The following is a 19,881-nucleotide window of genomic DNA, read 5'->3' as shown; positions in this document are numbered from 1 at the left end:
TCCGTCTCTCTTTTGTTGGCTCACTGGAGTCTTTCTGTCTCTCTTGGCTCCTGGAGCCTACTACTACAAAATCATGTCAGTGTGTCAGCCATCCTCCCACAGCCTTTTGGGCGCCCCAACACATGGAGGAGGGATGTCCTTCCACTAATCCTGGACATCTCTCTGGCAAGTCTCTCAGTCTGCTTGGGACACCCTCACACTGAGACTGGTTATCTAGTCTGCGCTGAGACCTAGCCATTTGCAGTAAGACAGCGAGGCTTTACTGAAATCTGGGTCTGAGGAAGAAAAAGATTAGAGAAGGCAGGTGAGGAGTCAAAAGGTGAGTGATGGAGGAGGGTTATCTGTCTATGTGTTACTTTCATTGGTTAATAAAGAAACTGCCTTGGCTCTGATATGACAGAAAATTAGGTAGGCAGAGTAGACAGAACAGAATGCTGGGAGAAAGAAGCCAAGTCAGGCAGTCGCCATGATTCTCCCACTCCAGACAGATGCAGGTTAAGATCTTTCCTGGTAAGCCACACCTCGTGGAGCTACCCACATTATTAGAAATGGGTTAATCTAGATGTGAGAGCTAGCCAGTAAGAGGCTAGAGCTAATGGGCCAAGCAGTGTTTAAAAGAATACAGTTTTCTTGTAATTATTTCGGGTGTAAAAGTAGCCGGGACACAGCCTGCCGTTCATTACAACAGAGGAGGAGCTGCGGTGGGCTGCGTTTCCACCCAGCTCAGCACGGCTAGCTTTATACCCAAAATAATTACAAGGAAACTGTATTCTTTTAAACATTGTCTGGTCCATTAGTTCCAGCCTCTTATTGGCTAGCTCTTACATATTGATCTAACCCATTCCTAATAATCTGTGTAGCCCCATGAGCTGGCTTACCAGGAAAGATCTTAACCTGCATCTGTCTGGAGTGGGAGAATCATGGCGACTGCCTGACTTGGCTTCTTTCTCCCAGCATTCTGTTCTGTCTACTCTGCCTACCTAATTTTCTGTCCTATTAAAGGGCTAAGGCAGTCTCTTTATTTAACCAATGAAATGAACACAAAACAGAAGACTCTCCCCCATCATGTGAGGAGTTTAAAAAGAGCCCATGGTTAGAGATGAGAGCAAACTCCAGGGGCAAGGTGAGAGACAGCATGAGCAGGAAAAGGACTTACTCCAGAGGCAGGACAAGAGGGGCAGGGAGAGGCTGGGAGGTGCGGGGAGAGCAGTAAACAGTGACTTGAAGATGTATGTTTAACCTCTTTGTCTCTGCCTCCTTTGTTAGCCTTTAGCTGTTTGGATAAACTGAGTCACAGAATTAACTGATATTCTCTAAAGGATTCTGCATCTACTCTAGGACCAGCTTGTTTTTCTGGCCCCGGTACTCCTGAAGAGCCCTGGACTTGCTAACCACGGAGAAGGGACACACTTGGCTATCCCTCAGGGAAGAGCGTTGTTAGTATGTGTGCGAACCAGTCCCGCCAACTGGAAGAGAGTCTTGAACGGGCCCACAAACTACAGTCTCCAGGAACTGGTTCCAATGCCAGATTCTCACACAGTCCTCTCTGGGGCCCTGGTTCTACCCTCTTTGGTCCACTGGTCTCTATCCTTCTCATAACAACAGTTGCTTCTTCAGGTTCTTTTGGGAGCAAATTAATGAAATAAACCAAGGGTAGGTAAACCAGATGCTTCCTTGGGGTTTCCTTGGGTCTCCTACCATCACCCTCCAGTTTGAGAACCTGATTTGGACCAGTGTTCTTTCCAGAGAGCCCCTCTTCTCAAGCCTCCAACTGAGAAGTAGCCTGAGGACTCATCACCCCTTCTCAACAAAAGGTTGGAATGTTAGGTCTAAAGGTCCCCCCTACCCCGCCCACCTTCTCAGGAGCCTCCTTAAAACCTCCTGCAAAGAGCAACAATCTACACAGTCTGATCAGCTCCAGTCCTCACCCTACTGATTGTCACAAAATCTGGTTGCTTTTCTGGTAGACGGCCTTGGTGGTTTGATCCCCAATAAACCTTCCTTTCTACCTACAGAGTGGTCTAATTGGGTAGTTTCTCTGCACCGTGCTTATATATACTGCATGGCTCGGGGATCACTGTGGAAGATGGGGTGGGAGGGCGTAAGCGCCAGCGGTGGTGGATGAGTACAGGAAACTGCTTTCTGGACGCTCCAGTGAAAGGCCTATGGGCAGCACAAATAGGACTTGATGGAGGAAAAAGAAAAAGAAACCCGTTGTATGAAATTCTCAACTAATATAGATTCAATGTAATGCCCACCAAAATCCCAGCAAAATTCCTCAAAGACCTCAAAAGAAAGGTACTCAACTTCATATGGGAAAGCAAAAAAAACAGAATAGCCCAAATAATCCTGTACAATAAAAGAACTTCTGGAGGCATCACAATCCCTGATTTCAAACTCTACTACAGAGCTACAGTACTGAAAACAGCCTGGTACTGGCATAAGAAGAGACAGGAGGACCACTGGAACCGAATAGAAGACTCGGATATCAATCCACATATCTTCGAACACCTGATTTTTGACAAGGAAGAAAAAAATATTGAATGGGAAAAAAAGAAAGCATATTTAACAAGTGGTACTGGCATAACTGGATATCAACATGTAGAAGAATGAAAATAGACCCATACCTATCACCATGCACAAAACTCAAGTCCACATGGATCAAAGACCTCAACATAAAGCCAGCCACATTGAACCTTATAGAAAAGAAAGTGGGAAGTACACTTGAACACATTGGCACAGGGAACCACTTCCTAAATATAACCTCAGCAGCATAGACACTGAGAGAAACAATTAATACATGGGACCTCCTGAAACTGAAAGGCTTCTGTAAAGCAAAGGGCATGGTCAACAAGAAAAAACGACAGCCTACAGAATGGAAAAAGGTCTTCACTAACCCCACATCAGACAGAGGTCTGATCTCCAAAATATACAAAGAACTCAAGAAATTGGACACCAAAAGATCACATAATCCAATAAAATTTGGAGTACAGTCCTAAACAGAGAACTCTCAACAGAGGAATCTAAAATGGCTGAAAGACATTTAAGGAAATGTTCAACATCCTTAGTCATCAGAGAAATGCAAATCAAAACGACTCTGAGATTCCATCTTACACCTGAAAAAAATGGCCAAGATCAAAAACACCGATGACAACTTATGCTGGAGAGGTTGTGGGGAAAAGGGAACACTTCTGCATTGCTGGTGGGAATGCAAGCTGGTAAAACCCCTTTGGATGTCAGTGTGGTGATTTCTCAGAAAATTAGGAAACAACCTTCCTCAAGACCCAGTAGTACCACTTTTTTGGGTATATATCCAAAGGATGCTCAATCGTGCCACAAGGACATGTGCTCAATTATGTTCATAGCAGCATTGTTTGTCATAGCCAGAACCTGGAAACAATCTAAATGCCCCTCGACTGAAGAATGGATAAGGAAAATGTGGTATATTTACACAATGGAGTACTATACAGCAGAAAAAAATAAAGACATCTTGAATTTTGCAGGAAAATGGATGGAGCTAGAAAACATTATTTTGAGTGAGGTAACCCAGACACAGAAAGATAATTATCACATGTACTCACTCATAGGTGGTTTTTAAACATAAAGCAAAGAAAGCCAACCTACAGACCACAATCCCAGAGAACTTAGACAACAATGCGGACACTAAGAGAGACTTACATAGATCTACTCTCTACATGAGAAGTAGAAAGTAGAAAAAGACAAGATCTCTTGAGTAAATTGGGAGCATGGGGACCTTGGGGGAGGGCTGAAGGGGAGAGGGGAGAGGTAGGGAGGGGAGCAGAGAAAAATGTAGAGTTCAATAAATATCCAAAAAAAAAAAGAAAAAGAAAAGTGATGGGGGGCAGGTATACAAAACCGAGGTGACTCAGCAGGTAAAGGTACTTGCTGCCAAGCCTGACAACCTGAGTTTAATCCTTGGGATTCACTTGGTAGAAGGAGAATCAATTCCCACAAGTTATCCTCTGAGGACTATACATGTGCCATGGCATGTGCTTGCATGTGTACACATATGAACAAAGAAATGTAATAATTAAAGACTGGGAAAAAAAGAAATATGCCCCTGACTTTGAAATATGTCTAAGTCCATAAAGTAGCTAGGAATAAAGAAAACATTGGAAGCTAGGTGTTAAGCACTTCTTTCTATAGTATTATTCTGTAATTTTAATAAGTTGGAAATTTGCCATAGTAGTAAATCAAAATAAAGTTAATGTAAAAATAAACTTTATTGTGCAGTAGAAGTGCCACATGCCTTTGATCCCAGTACTTGGGAAGCAGAGGCGAGGGAAAAAAAAAGAAATTCTCAACTAATAAAATATGTCAACAACAACAATAAAATAACCAAACAAACAAAAATTTGGCTGGGTGGTGATGAAGTATGCCTTTAATCCCAGCACTCAGGAAGCAGAGGCAGGCAGATCTCTGTGAGTTTGAGGTCAGCCTGGTCTACAGAGTTAGTCCAGAACAGGTTCCAAAGCTACACAGAGAACCCCTGTCTCGAAAAGCAAATAAATAATAGATAGATAGATAAAATACCTCAAAAATAAGTAATAAAACATAATAAAAGTCCCTTCTTTCTGTACTTTCCTTCTAGAAGCTTGAGTTCTGTTTCCTCTGTTCAGCTCTAAAGTCAATCCTGTCTTAATTCTGTGTGGCTCTTGTGCTTTCATTTTAAAAAATTTGTTGCTTTTTTTTTATTGTTTCTATCCGTACATTACACAGACTAAATGATCAAGTCTTCAGAGGAAAAAGAATCTATTTTTAATTTCCCTTTACAAGCTTTCAGTAACAACTTGGTGTTGATTACGGTTTGGGAAATTGAGAGGCGCAAGCACATACTTAGAATTGTCTCTGCCAGACACCTTTCAGGCCAGAGTACTGATGGCCTCCTGTAAAAATGTAGGCAGACTTTTCTTTGGCACCTGCTAGTTCCCAAATAACGGACGCAGAGACTTTATATTAATTATAGATGTGTGGCTGATAGTTCAGGCTTATTACTAACTAGCTCTTACAACTTAAAGTAACCCATTTCTATTAATCTATGTATTGTCACATGGCTCATGGCTTTATCTGTCCTCCAGCATGTCTTGCTCCCTCTACATCTCCTGGCAACTCCTCAGACTCTGCCCTTCTTCTTCCTGGCATCTTCCTAGCCTGGCTCTCCTGCCCAATCTCTTCCTGCCCAGCTATAGGTCAGTCAGCGTTTTATTACAAGGAAAGCAACACAGGAGGCTTGCAGTAGAATTCTGGAACACTGCCTCTTGAAAGAAGGGGTCACACTGGAAGCACCTGGGTTGAACTCAAGCAAGCCCAGAAGCTGGCCTTAACTGAGACACAGTGAAGCAGAGGTTTGTAGGGAATCAAAACCTTTGCTGCGTTTTCAGAACTGTCCCAGAGGAGGGTGGATTTCCAATCACCCAACAAGGTGGGACTCTTCAGTTGCTAATTGATAGTGTGACCTCTACATTAGGAGGAGCAGAGGAGCTCATTAGAAGGCCAAAGGTATCATTCAGTCCTTGTTTCTCTGAAGCTTTCCTGTAATGAGCCTTTTTCTGTTCAGACAGCTCCCAAATAATCACACAGAGACTTCTTATTAATTATGAAATCTCGGCCTATAATTTAGGCTTGTTCCTAACCAGTTCTGATAACTTAGGTTAACCCATTTATATTAATCTATGTTCTTCCACGTGGCTCATAGCTGTTACCTCTCCTCCTGCCTATCCTGTTTGTCCTGGGTCTTCTGGCATCGCTGCCTCCCCCTACCCCAGTGTTTTTTCTGTTTATTAGCATTCAAAAAATTCAAAATTAACAAAGCACCATATAAGGCCCAAACTCTCTAATATTTTCCATTTTTATGTGGTTTATATTTTTTATTATTTTGCTCTATTTAAAGACTTTATTATTTTTTTAAAGATTTATTTATTTATTAAGCATACACATACAATGTACTGCTGGCAAGGAAGGCACCAGGTCTCATTACAGATGGTTGTAAGCCACCATGTGGTTTCTGGGAATTCAACTCCGGACCTCTGGAAGAACAGCCAGTGCTCTTACCCTCTGAGCCATCTCTCCAGCCCAAGACTGTATTACTTTTAAATTATTTTTTCTACAGCTGTCTATACTCATTTCCCTTCTTTAGCATTTGAACACATTTTTAATCATACTCTATTTGTTCAGAGGTTTTCTTGATTTGTACCTGTCTTTTCACGTTTGTAGCCTTCTCTGACGGTGTGAGCCAATCCTTAGGTGACCACACTGCCACTCTGGCAGCTGACTCCGTCCCCCCTCCAGTTGGTGAGAGCAGAGCTTCACGACTGTGGCCTCGGTCTGGAACCATTTACTTCCCCAGCTGGGAAGTAGCTGAGTCCGAGAAGGGGCGGCAGGCTTTTTTTTTTTTTTTTTAAATGAGACAGGGTTTCAGGGTTTCTCTGTAGCTTTGGAGCCTGACCGAGAAGTAGCTCTTGTAGACCAGGCTGGCCTTGAACTCACAGAGATCCCCCTGCCTCTGCCTCCTGAGTGCTGGGATTAAAGGCGTGCGCCACCACTGCCCGGTTTAATTATTCTTATATTTTTAGTTGTGAGCCTAGCCTTTAACGACTGAGCCATCTCTCCAGCCCCGGTTTAATTATTCTTTATCAATAAAAACTCAGGAGTCAGATAACAGGGTAAGAACTTGATTAGTCAGCGAAGCTGCAGAGAAGTGACCAGTGACCTCCTCTATCTCTACTTCCTCAATCCAAACCGGCAGAGGATCTTTCTAAGTTCCCCATTGGGGACCATATGTAGTCAGATTTTTCATCGGGCCGCCAACTCACAAATAAAGACACAGAGACTTAATATTATTATTACTGAGACTTATTATTAATTATGAAAGCGTGGCTTTAGCTTGGGCTTTTCCCCACTAGCTCTTATAACTTAAATTAACCGGTTTCTATTAATTTACATTTTACCATGTGATTTTTTTTAGACATACATTCATTCTGTATGTCTAACTCCTGTGTATGTTGGTGTCTCTTTCACGTAATTCATAAACCGTGATTCCTTCTTATCCCCCTTCCCCAATCCTACTTTTCCTCCTCGCCTAGCTGGCCGTTTAGCTCTTTATTATACCAATCGCAACAATACATCCTCACGCAGTGTACAAAGGTCCCACAACACTCTCCTAAGGAGTTGTCCTCCCGCCCTACCCATTCCCCAGCTTGCGGTTCTCCTTTCTCTAGCTCCATTGCACTTTGCAACATTCTTCCCCACAGTAGTAACATCTTGTATCCTAATTTAAAATTATTTATGAAAATGTCTCTTCCAGTAGGTTTGACCTTAAGAACGTAGAACAGGCCTAGTACTTAGACTTTTGTTCAAATGCTGGTAAAACAGCTTTATTATCGTAGGCTACACCTTTAATTGCTACACCTTTGGTTTTTATGACAGGCTCCCTTTCGGTTGCTGAGAACAGGACGGCTATCCGTGTAAAGTAATAGACCAACGTAGATGCCAATTAAAGAGTAAAACGTTAAACATTCGATAGCTAAGCTGACCTATTTTCACCGTGCGCGTTCTTTTATAGAGCCCCCACCGTCCGGTTCCTCCATAGCGGCGGTACACGTGGTCTGGGTCTGTGGGCCTTGTCCCGACGCCGACTCCTGACTGGCTCCGCCGAAGAGAAAGCCCCGCCCACCAGTCCTGCCAATCAAGGTTGCGCAAGAGCCTGTTCAGCCGGGCCGGCTTCCTGTTGCTAGGTTCACCGGTAGCCGGGCCCGGCTGCGCGTGCGCAGATCGCGGAGGCCGCTTTCCCGTTGGGCGGAAGGAGGTGACGTCAGCGGCGCGGAGTGGGTCCTCCCTGAGCCCGGGGAACGTTGAATCTGTGGGCCCTCTGATGGCGTCATAATCCCGCGCCTGAACCTGGCTCCGGCTGAAGCAGCGAAGGCGGCAGCGGCGGCGACAGCTCTGGGGTTCGCGTCTCGGGGTGTGTCGGCCGCCGCTGCTGCTCCGGCCTGGAATGTACAGATGGCTGGCTAGGGTTCTCGGCACCATTCTCCGCTTGTGCGAGCGGCCCGCGCCCGGGGCTCGCGCCCTGCTCAAGAGGCGGCGCTCGAGCAGGTAAGGCGGCCGCGCGCCGGTCCCCTCCCCCGCGCTGGCGTTGGGCGCCGCGGGCCTGTGGGAACCGGCGGCTCCGGGACCGCGGAGGCCTGGGGGCGAGTCCGCCCTTCAAGCTGGGAGCGGAAGGGGAGCGGGAGGCCGCCGCTGTACTGCTCGCCCGAAACAGCTCCGGTGGCCCGGTGTCACCGCGGGCGGGCAGCGCTGGGACAAGCCAATAGGTTAGGAGTTGGCCCACGGTCATTTGACTGCGAGTACTGTTCTCTTCTCACCAAGGAACAGCAGTTGTCTTGTTTTACAGCAGCTGTGTGTGTTGGGCTGGAGGGGAGGAGAATGGTCCAGTTCTTTAGCATCGCTGTAAGAGGCGGAAAGAAAGTAGGTACCCCACTCTAAGGCTTGATTAAAATTAGAGGGAAATAACAAATATTATTACTTAGCAGCTACACCTTTACCTGTTTTATAGCCTTCCCCTTTAATTAAGGATTTATCTAGAAAGTAAAACACTGTACAAATTCTATATTCCCCATAAGTCTCTCCCATCCTTCCCTTACTATGCTGTGCCTGCTTCATTTATTATGATGATGATGGTTATTTTTTGTGTTTCCAGGTCAAGAGAAGAGGACAAAAATTGGTTTAGGGGAATTAGAACTAAATGATTCATAGATGATTCTAGAAATGTAGGTCACCGATGGGATTGGGTGTTAGCTAAACTGGTACATATTCCAGAGAGATAGAATCAAGAGAATTTAAGATGTTGTAAAGTTCCTAAAGTAATCTTTGATGTACTAGGTAAGGGCAGACAGTGTTTTATGCTGGGTCTGGTGTTCAATGAAACTGCATCTTTTATTGAATGGGGACTGTTAACAGTTATTCTCATTCAGAATCATTCAGTGCCCCCCCCCCCCCTCATTTTAGGGACTAGAAGTGTGTCTTAGTGGTAGAGTGCTTGTCTGCCGTGTCTGTCCTGTCTTCCATCTGTGGCCCTGGGGTGGGTTTGGGGCAGGGCAGTTAATCACTCTCTCCCAAGGCCCCCCCCCATAACATACCTCTTAAGGCTGCTAATATTGACACTTGAAGTAAAAAAAAAATGGCTGTCTCTGGGATTATTGTTCCAAAAACAAATGATTTATTGGTTCAGTTTGAGCAGATTACACATCATTACAAAATAGGAAGTTTTGGGTTTTTCTTAAGATTTAGAAATAAGTGCTGGGCAGCCAGGCAGTGGTGGTGCTCACCTTTATTCTCAGCACTCAGGAGGCAGAGGCGGGTGGGTCTCTGTTTATTTGAGGCCAGTCTGGTCTATAAAGTGAGTTCCAGGACAGCCAGGGCTGTCACACAAGAGAAACCCTGTCTTGAAAAACCAAAATAAAAAAAAAAAGATTTAGAATTAGCATTCTGTTTTACACGTTTCATCCCATTTTATGAATTGTAGATGGAATTAGGAATGTTGTATGGTATGTTTTTGTCTTGGTGCTAGGTTTTGAACCCAGAGGTTTTTACATGCTAAACACGTGCTGTACAACTGAGTCACACCTCCAGCTCAGAGTAAGTTTCTTTATAGAAATACATATGTTGCATACGTATATACATACTTCTTTTCCTTTCTTTACAGCACTCTGTTTTCTACTGCAGTGGACACTGATGAAATCCCAGCTAAAAGACCAAGATTAGGTATTACATTTTAAAACTTCATTTCTTTTTAGTAGGAAAAATACATGTATGGAACAAAATCCAAAGGTAAAATTTTGCGACAATGAAAAAGTTGCCTCTTTCCTACCCTTCCCTACGCCACTGTCTTTCAGATATGTGCAGTGAATGTGTTTAAAGTGCTAAAGTAGTCTGTAATAAAAAGTGACGTTTTCTTTCTTTTTAAGCACCAGTTTAAACTGACTGATCAGATTCATCTGGCAGTGTGAACCAATCTGATTTGTTGTCTCATCTGCTTTCTTGTGTCTTCCTGGTAGACAAGAATAAAACAGGTTAAAGGGCCAGGCACAGTGGAATACTATAGTGTGATCCCTGTTTTCAATAGTGCTTGTGAATCTGGGTTATTCCAGATGTGTTGGTTAACTGTGGAACTTGTTGCTATTCCATTTAAATCTAATAAATACTGAGTATGTCTTGATTTTACATAATTACAGGAAATTAAAAAAAATTAACACGCCGGGCGGTGGTGGCGCACGCCTCTAATCCCAGCACTCGGGAGGCAGAGGCAGGCGGATCTCTGTGAGTTCGAGACCAGCCTGGTCTACAAGAGCTAGTTCCAGGACAGGCTCCAAAAAAAACCACAGAGAAACCCTGTCTCGAAAAACCAAAAAAAAAAAAAAAAATAATAATAACATTAGGCTTAATTATAATCATTTTTAGCTAAGAAAAACTGAGCTTCTTTAAAAAATATAAATAAATATTAACTTGTACTTGAATGTAGTAAAATACATAAAGCAACATGGCAAAAAAACAACACACCAAACCAGAAACAAAAAACAACTGGTGGTACCCAGGGCCTGGTTAAGACAGGCCTTTGTCTTATTTACTGAGGATGCCGAAGCCGATAGGTCAAAGTTCAAAGCCTGCTTAGACTACTGAATGAGACCTGGTTTCAAAGTAAAGTAGTTAGAGGGTGGGAATAAGTTCGGTGATTTCAGTCCCTCGTACTGCAAAGCAACACTTCGGTGGTATTAGAGAAGGTTCCTGGGTTAGTTGTGTATGGTAGTCACCTGCTTCTGTGCTGAGGATCACCCCACTCCGTCAGACTTTGATTTCACACAGCAGAAAGGAATCTGAATTGGAGATGCAGCTGGGTAGCACAGCGTGCTGACCAGCAGCTCTTCTTGCGGTGATGTTCTTGAAGTATGGCTAGTTTAACTCAAAGAATTCAAGGTTTTTAAATTCAGTGTGTGTGCGTGTGTGTGTGTCAGTGTGCGGCTGTGGCTGTGTCTTAAGTAATCCAAATTGTCCTCAGTCCTTTTCCTCACCCCCCCCCCAGTTCTAGAGTACAAATTGTCCTCAGTCCTTTTCCTCACCCCCCCCCCCCCCAGTTCTAGAGTACAAGCGTGAGCCATCACTCTTCAATAAAGAACTGAATTTTTAATTTTCACTAATTTACACGAAATTACATGGTAATCACATCTGTCTTCTGGGTGACTTTAGGAAGGGGACCTCATGGAGCAAAGCTATGATTTACTGTGAGAACCAGAGTCTCATAGTACACCAGGTCATGTGAGCCTCTTTTATAGGTGAGACCTTCCTTTGTAAGAGTCTAATGAGCTGACACAGTGTTAGGATAGACCCATTTTTTGATAAAATTTGTAGGAAAGTAAAACATTCCAATACTTTAGTGTCTGTTACTCTCATCAAGAAGTATGTCTTGTCTTCCGGAGTCTGTGGAATAAACACCAATCAGGAGTAGAAACCATCCTTCAGCTTCTTGTAGGAATAACCTGGAACTGCTTCCCAATTCCTGAAATGAAAAACAACTAATTTGAAAATGTTAGTATTTTTCTTTTTTAGGACAGGGTCTCCATATGTAGCATGGGCTATCCTTAAGTTTACTGTGCTGCCCAGGCTGGTCTCCAACTTGGGATTCACCTCATGAATTTGGAATTATGCTTGCTATTTTTATGTCAACTTGACTCAAGCTAGAGTCATTGGAGAAGAAGGAGCCTCAATGAGAAAATGCCTCCATAAGATCTGACTGTAAGCAAGTCTGTGGGACATTTTCTTAACTAGTAACTGATGTGGGAGGGCCTAGCCCATTGTATTCCCACTGGACTGGTTGTCCTGGGTTCTATAAGAAAGCAGGTGAGTTCCAGGACAGGTTCCAAAGCTACAAAGAAACCCTGTCTCAGAATAAACAAACAAACCACCAACAGACAAACGGAATAAAAAAGAAAGCAGGTTGAGCAAACCATGAGGAGTAAGCCAGTAAGCAGCTCCTGCCTCCAGGTTCCTGTCCAGTGTGAGTTCCTGTCCTGACTTTGAAGAACAGTAATGATAGAGTGTAACCCAAATAAACCTTTTCCTCTCCAGGTTCCTTTGGTCGTGGCATTTCATCACAGTAATAGTAACCCTAATTAGAACAGAATGCTTCAGCCTTCTGAATGTTGGAGTTACAAGTGTACGCCACTGTGGTCAGCAAATATGTAAATTACTTCTAAGTTGGATTCTGCTCCACCTGACCAACACATTTTCTCACTTATTTGAGCCGTTCCCCTTCCTAGAGAGTATTTATTTTGCATTTTATCTACATTGGAACTCTGTTGCTTAAAGCCACCATTTTAGCCTATTTTTCTCTGAGGAAGAAACTAGTTCTTTACAGTATCTTTCATTGGCGAGTATAAAGGAAACTGTAGGAAACATAGATGTGTAGGAAGTGAGGGAGGTAGTATTATAAAAGAAGGAAGTAGAGGAGCACTGAAATCCCCCACACACACACCATTTGTTTACTTCTCGATTTTGTAATCTTTGGTACCAGGAAGAAGTGAGCTTGAGATTGTTCAATGCATCTGGTTCAGTCATGGGATAGCGTTTCTTTGTCGCAGATGCTCAAGAGATGGTTTGTTTTTGTTTTCTCTCAGTCAGGATTTATGAGGGGCTTTGTAGATGGCTGTTTAAGGTAATCATGCTGTTAACCTGCCTGGGAAACTAGTGAGTATCACTGTTCTCTATAGGTTTTCCGTGCCTGGCAGTTTGTGTGTTCTTTGTTCATTTATCCCTCATCTCTTTGAAGTTTCTTTTTATGTATTCTACAAAGCCTACTGCTCAAAAGCTACTATTACAGATTGTCTTGGGAATCAGTTTGTGGCACTAAAGTAATAGTTTAATGATTTCATAGCAGCTGTGTTAGTTGATTAAAACAAAATTCATGTGTTAGAATTCCATTTTTTCAGTTGGAAGAAGTATTTATTATTCATGTATGTATGATGCACACACACATGAGTGGAGTTGTGTTGTGACATGCCTGTGGAGGTCAGAGGACAACTTTGTGGGTTCAGTTCTCTCCATCTTTATGTGGGTTCTGGAAATTAACCTTAGATTGCTAGGCTTGCAGGGCAAGCACTGTTACTCACTAAGCCATCTTGATGGCCCCAAAGTACTTTTATAGATACATTTTTATTTCAGTGTTCAAATTAAGACTTTATTAAAAACTAAGATAGGTTCTTTTCAAAATATAATTAATTTTTTCTGCAAGTTAATGCTGTGCTTATAATTTGTTGATACTTTCTAGATTGCATCATTCACCAAGTGAAAAGCGGTTTCTACAATGCTGCGAGTTTACTTGGATTCCCATGCCAGCTGACCACAAAACCCATGGTGTCTTCTGCTTGTAATGGAACACGGAATGTGGCCCCTTCAGGAGAGGTCAGTGGGGCTGGGATATTGGTCTTTTTTTCACTTCTTGTTGTTTTGTGTGGAAATGGAACCCAGGACCTTGTATATCTTTTTTTTTTTTTTTCTTTTTTTTAGACAGGGTCTCTTTTCATAGCTCTGGTTGTCCTAAAACTCACTATGTAGACTTGGCTGGTCTCAAACTCACAGAGATGCACCTGCCTCTATCTTTTGAGTACTAGGATTACAGGGTGCCTGAAATGGGTCTTCTAAATCTAAGTCCAATTTATCTACACACTGATGTTTGTACTTAGTTTGAAAAAAAAAATTACATTGTTGTAGCATGACTAATAAAAGCCCAGAGACAGATATTGGGGTTCAAGCTGAAGATCAGAAAAGCAAAGCAGCCAAGCCACTAGAGAGTTCTTAACCTCTTCTAAGGCTCAGACAAACAAAAGGGCGATCCTGTCCTCAGAATGACTGTAGACTGCAATGCTCTCCATCAAACCTCAGACTGTAGACTGAGACCTGAGCTCCTGTCTCCTCCTGTTTTATATTCCTCTCTAGTGCTGGGATTAAAGGCATGCACCGCCACCGCCTAACTAGTGTGGCTGCTGGGATTAAAGGTATGTGCAACCACTGCTTGGCCTGTATGGCTCACTAGTATGGCTAACTTTGCACTCTGATCTTCAGGCAAGCTTTATTAAAACACAAATAAAATATCACTATACATTGCAATATATTTTTTAACATTGAATTTAAAAAAATATTCTCAGTCTTTTGGGGGAATTAACATATAGATTGACCTATTTCCAGAAATTATGCAATTGTTAGCTTTGATATGAAGATCAAGAAACTAAAGGTATGGGGCTGGAGAGATGGCTCAGAGGTTAAGAGCATTGCCTGCTCTTCCAAAGGTCCTGAGTTCAATTTCTAGCAACCACATGGTGGCTCACAACCATCTGTAGTGAGATCTGGTGCCCTCTTTTGGCCGGCAGACATACACACAGACAGAATATTGTATACATAATAAATAAATAAATATTTTTAAAAAAAAACTAAAGGTAAAAATTTAAATATTTTAAAAATATTTATAAAGAATGTTAGGGGGCCAGCAAGATGGCTCAGTGAGTAAAGACTCAAGCAAACTCAGGCTTTGCTGCTGAGCCTGATGAACTTAGTTCAATCGCCAGGACCCATACTGTAGAAAGAGAGAACAGTTTCCTGGAAGGTGTCCTCTGACCTTCATGCATGCATGCATGCATGCACAGGCACTGCTGCATGTTCACGAGCTCACACGCGAGCACGCGCGCACACACACAAAGGAATGTAATATTTTTAAAGAAGAATATTGGCTCATTTAGCTTCGTGGCACACTCTTATGATTCTAGTGCTCAGAAGCCTGCTGCAGAAGAGTTAGATGATCTTGGACATTTAGGACTATTTGTGACAATCCAGTGAGACCCTTGCCTAAAAAACAAAAGGAAGAAAGAAAAGAAAAGGCCAGGTATAGTGGCTAATGCCTGTAATCCTTAGGAGGTGGAGGCAGAAGAATCGGTGTGAGCTTGAGACTAGCCGGGCTCCATAGTGAGTTCCAGGCCAGCCCGGGCTACAGAGTCAAGTACTCTCTTCAGAACAAAAGACCAGTTGAGTGAGTGTGAGGTCAGCCTGACCGTGCAGTGGGCTCTGCCTTGCAAGGGAAATTTGTTGTTTTCTTGTTTAAGTATTTGTGGGGGAAATGTAATTATTTTTTTTTAACTCCTGTCAGTTTTGACAGCTTTTTTTATCTTAGCGATATTATTTCTGTGTGCTAGCTTGAAAATACTCATGGCTAGAGTAAGCTTTTATATTAGAAATGTTTTAAGTTGCAAGCTGGGATGCTACAGAAGCGACTGCTTTGTTTTAGGTATTTTCGAGCTCTTCATCTTGTGAACTGACGGGTTCTGGATCCTGCAACAGCATGCTGAAACTGGGTGAGGTGTCAGATTGTTCTTAGCTGCCCTTCTGCCTATGTCCCCTTGGCCTGCAGGATGTGAAAGGAAAGCACTCATTTGGGTAGGATAAGAATGAAGGCCTAGTCTCTTTACTGTCCATCCAAACAAGTAGGGCTGAGGTCTGCCTTTTACCAGACATAGGACTCTTCAAAAGTTCTTTGACCTCAGTGTGTACAAGTCAGAAGTCTTGAGCATTGTGTTTGAAAGTTTTCTATCTTGTAGAGTATTTTAGTTAAAAGACAACTTTGGATGTTGTTTCTCGGGTGCCATTCGGGTGGAGGCACATACCTTTCATCCCAGCACTCAGGAGGCAGAGGCAGGTGGATCTCTAAGTTTGAGGTCAGTCTGGTCTGCAGAATGAGTTCTAGGATAACCAGGGCTACATGGAGAAACCCTGTCTCAAAAAACAAAACAAGAACAACAACAAAAACAAGTATAGGTTTTATCTTAAATTGTTGGGACTGGTTTTACAGCTTTTTATGGACCCCAGCAGTTGAGCATCCCTGGTCTAAATCCTGAAATCTGAAACCGGAAACCTTGTCATAAGCACTCAGGTTTCACATGAAGGATGTTCATCCTGGAGCTTAATTTTAGCATTCTTGTCTGAGGTGACTGCTGTGTTTGTTATATATATATTAATGTGACTGCAGATCAAGTCTCATTGATTAAAAAGCATGAAAGGGGGCTGGAGAGATGGCTCAGAGGATAAGAGCACTGGCTGCTCTTCCAGAGGTCCTGAGTTCAATTCCCAGTAACCACATGGTGGCTCACAACCATCTATAATGAGATCTGCTACCCTCCTCTGGCATATAAACAGAACATTTTATATATAATAAATAAATCTTTTAAAAAAACAACAACATGGAAGGGCTGGAGAGATGGCGGGGTATGCACTCTTGTAGAGGACCTGTGTTTGTAACCCAGTACCAACAACAGGCAGAACTCCAGCTCCAGGGGGTATGATACCCTCATCTGAACTCACACACAGACGTGTGTGTGTGTGTGTGTGTGTGTGTGTGTGTATACACATTCACACATAATTTAAAAATAATAAAAATAAATCTTTAGAAAAAAATCCCAAGAGCTTACTATATGCTAGGCACCAAGTCAGCTTGTCAGGAATAGCAGGAGACCTTGTTCTTGCTCAGAGTTCGTATATTTAATGAGCAACCCTAAGTTCCTGCTTCTTGCAGCTGTATAGACCTGAGGGGAGAGCGTAATTGTATTTGTATGCACTGCACAAAATAGTGTTGTGGGAAACTCAGAAGAAGCCAGAGTTCTGAAGAATGGTCTTAGTACCTGCCATGTGTGTAGAATTGTACTTTGAAAGAGGTAGCTAGTGAAAATCAGTGCTACAGAAGTTGAGGTTCTGAAGCCAAAGCTAAAGAAACGAAGCTTTATACTTCTATTCCTCATACTTTAGTTAGGTTAGGGTACCTCTTGTGGCACAGAAGTGCAAAGATGAGTGCACATGTACCCTGTGTATTAGTTCCTTGACATTGCTGCGGCCAGAGTAACTGAGACAACAGCATAAGGAGCAAGGTCTCTTTTAGCTCATGGTTTTTAAAGTTTATGTAAAGTGAATATGACTTAAGTGTAGTATTTTAATATCAGCTACTCGATTACTGTTGTGGTTTTGTGACAATTGAACTTATGGCCTCATGCATGTTAGGCAATAGTGTATGTACCACAGAGCTATATTCCTAGCCACCATTTCTTTTCTTGAATGTTTTTTGTAACTTTCATGCTAGAGTACTATGCTTTGAAAAAGATTAAGTTAGTCTGTCATGTAAAACTTCTGTCCTAATGCAGACTGTTCACAGTGGTAGTTTTTCCTCTCATTACAAATGTGTTCTTAAAGGTAATAAGTCTCCTAATGGAATAAGTGACTATCCAAAGATCAGAGTGACAGTGACCCGAGATCAGCCACGTAGAGTCCTGCCTTTTGGGTAAGTGTTAAATTCTGCTTTCCTGTAAATGGAACCCACTCCACTGTTGCTAGGCATTTTTACCTTTGTTCTGTTAAATAATACTACGTAGGCAATCTGAGGGTAATAGCTTGCTGAGTAGCATATGACTAGTTAGATTTGAATTTGAGTGTCCATAGTATGATTTTGTTTTGAAAACCATTTTAAGATTTTTATTTTTGATAATTTGTGTATTTTACCTGAATAGATACCCGTGTCTTTCATAGCTGGTGTCTGAGGAGGCCAGAAGAGGGCATTGAACCCCCAGCCCTGATCCTCTGGAAGAGCAGCCAGTATACCTAATCACTGAGCCATCTCTACAAACCCGTTTTATTTTTTTGATAGTGTATTTATTTAAGAATTTTACGCAGTATATCATGTTCATCCTCCTTCTGCAACTCCTCCCTGCCTACTCACTTTCATGTCCTCCCCCTCCTCCCTGCCTAGTTACCTTATGTCCTCCCCCTCCTCCCTGTCCACTCACTTTCATGTCTTCCCCCTCCTCCCTGCCCAGTCACCTTCATGTCCTCCCCTCCTCCTCTTTCTTCTCCTCCTTGCTCTCCCATCTAGTCCAGTTTATGTTTTTAGCTTCTTCTGAGTATGGATGTGCTTTGGAATATGATGAATAGACCTGGTGTCACTTGGTTGAAGAGAAGTGAGGTTCTCTTTCCCAGAAGCAGTCAGATACCAATAGCTCCTAAGCTTGGGGTAGGACTTTGTCTGGTGTGAGCTTCCACAGTTTTTGTACATGTTGTTACAGTCTCACTGTGAGTTCATAAGTGCATTTGCCTGTTATGTATGGAAAACTCTTGAAGTTACCTCTGGTTCTTACAGTCTTCTGTTCTTCTGCATAGATCCCTGAGCCTTGAGGGAAGAGATGTGGTATAGACACCCATTTAGGGCTGATCATTCCAAAGTCTCTTATTCTCTGCTCATTGGCCCATTGTGGGTTTCTGTGTTAATAGCCATCACCAGGAGAAGTTTGATGAGGATTGAGGGACACACTGGCCAGTGGTTATAGACATGATTCATTAAGAGTCATTTTCATTGCTATATGCATTTAGCAGAATAATAGTAGTAGATTTTCCACTTTGAGCCCGGTACCTCTCCAGCCACAGATTCTTGGCCTTAGTGTCAGGCATGGCTTCCATCTCATGGAGCAGGCCTTAAATCCAGTCAGAATTAGCTGGTTAATTAGTTATGGTTACTCCCATAATATTTGTGCTATTAATGCACTGTTAGTATAGCTTGCCATGTGCATAGCTGGGTGAGTTTGATGATTACTTTTTCCTCTGTTGGTCTACATAGTACCTTCCAGCACTATGAAAGCTAACCAATATGACTTAATCTTTCAGTTGAGTGCTTGCTAGATTTCTCTGTGTTCTGTGACTCAAGTAGATGGTGCTCTTCAGCAATAAGATATTACTGTCAAGTTCTGGATGATAACCAAGAGCATTGGCAATAGCCTATAATGTTTAGGGGGTTGGTCTATGGGACCCTGTTAGGCAACAACTCAAAAAAGAGGTAGTCCAGTAGGGATTATATTTGGTATTGTATGGTGTCTCGTTAGAGAATGCACTGTCTTCTCAGCAGCTATTGTAATTTTCTTCAAAATTGACTACATATTAGCACATAAGCAAGTCTCAGTATAAATGTAGGAAGACTAAAATAACATCCTGCATCCTATCTGACCACAAAGGAATAAAGCTTTGATTGATATTAACAATCATAGAAACAACAGGAGTACCCAGACTCAAGGGAACTAAACAACATACTACCAAATGACAGTTGGGTTAAGGGAGAAACCAAAGCGAAATAAAAAACATCCTAGAATTAAGTGAAAATGAAAACACAATATATACATTTATTTTATGTGTATTAGTGTTTTGCCTTTGTGTGCCTGTGTATATACCATGTGCAGTGCCCTTGGGAGCCAGAAGAGGGCATTAGAATCCCTGGAATTGGAGATACAGATAGTTGTTAGATGCTTTGTGGGTGCTAGGAACTGAACCCTGGTCCTTTGAAAGAATGGCAAGTGCTCTTACCCACTGAACAATCCAACTTCCCTAAAAACGATCTTAAAAAGAATAGATATTCACTTTCTTTTAAACTCTGTTTGTGTTTGTGTGTATGTGTGTGTATGCATATATATGTACAAGTGTACTGTGTTTGTGTGTGTGTGTGTGTACAGAAATCTTTACAACCTGATATAATTTTGGGGGGAGGGTGTCTGGTTTGAGATAGTTTCTCTGTTTAAGTCCTGTGGACTATGGCTATCTTATAGACTAGGCTCACCTTAAACTCAAGAGACCCACCTGCCTCTGGAGTACTGGGATTAAAGGCACAGCTCAGCTCACCCTGGTAAGTTTTGTGCACTGAACATACATGTCAGCTCTGTAAAATATTATTTTATCAATAATTTTCTTTCCTCTTAATTTTTTTTTCTTTCAAGACAGGGTCTCTCTGTGTGGCCTTGGCTA

At 42.4% G+C, this 19,881-nt stretch overlaps 1 protein-coding gene across 1 annotated transcript in view; it reads left to right on the top strand.

The window, feature by feature from the left end:
* The first annotated feature begins 7,802 nt into the window (after positions 1–7,802).
* Positions 7,803–19,881, top strand: part of Senp2 (SUMO specific peptidase 2) — a 45,174-nt gene continuing 33,095 nt past the window's right edge. Inside the window, exons 1-5 of the mRNA XM_075967973.1 lie at positions 7,803–8,115; positions 9,725–9,783; positions 13,340–13,473; positions 15,347–15,413; positions 17,296–17,383. Coding sequence (XP_075824088.1) covers positions 8,015–8,115; positions 9,725–9,783; positions 13,340–13,473; positions 15,347–15,413; positions 17,296–17,383 — 449 coding nt within the window. The 5' untranslated portion in view covers positions 7,803–8,014. The remainder of the gene's footprint in view (positions 8,116–9,724; positions 9,784–13,339; positions 13,474–15,346; positions 15,414–17,295; positions 17,384–19,881) is intronic.

The sequence above is a fragment of the Microtus pennsylvanicus genome, chromosome 1 (genome assembly GCF_037038515.1).
Source record: "Microtus pennsylvanicus isolate mMicPen1 chromosome 1, mMicPen1.hap1, whole genome shotgun sequence".
NCBI lineage: Eukaryota > Metazoa > Chordata > Mammalia > Rodentia > Cricetidae > Microtus > Microtus pennsylvanicus.
Note: the sequence above shows the minus strand (reverse complement) of the source record. Positions and strands in the feature narration are given on the sequence as shown.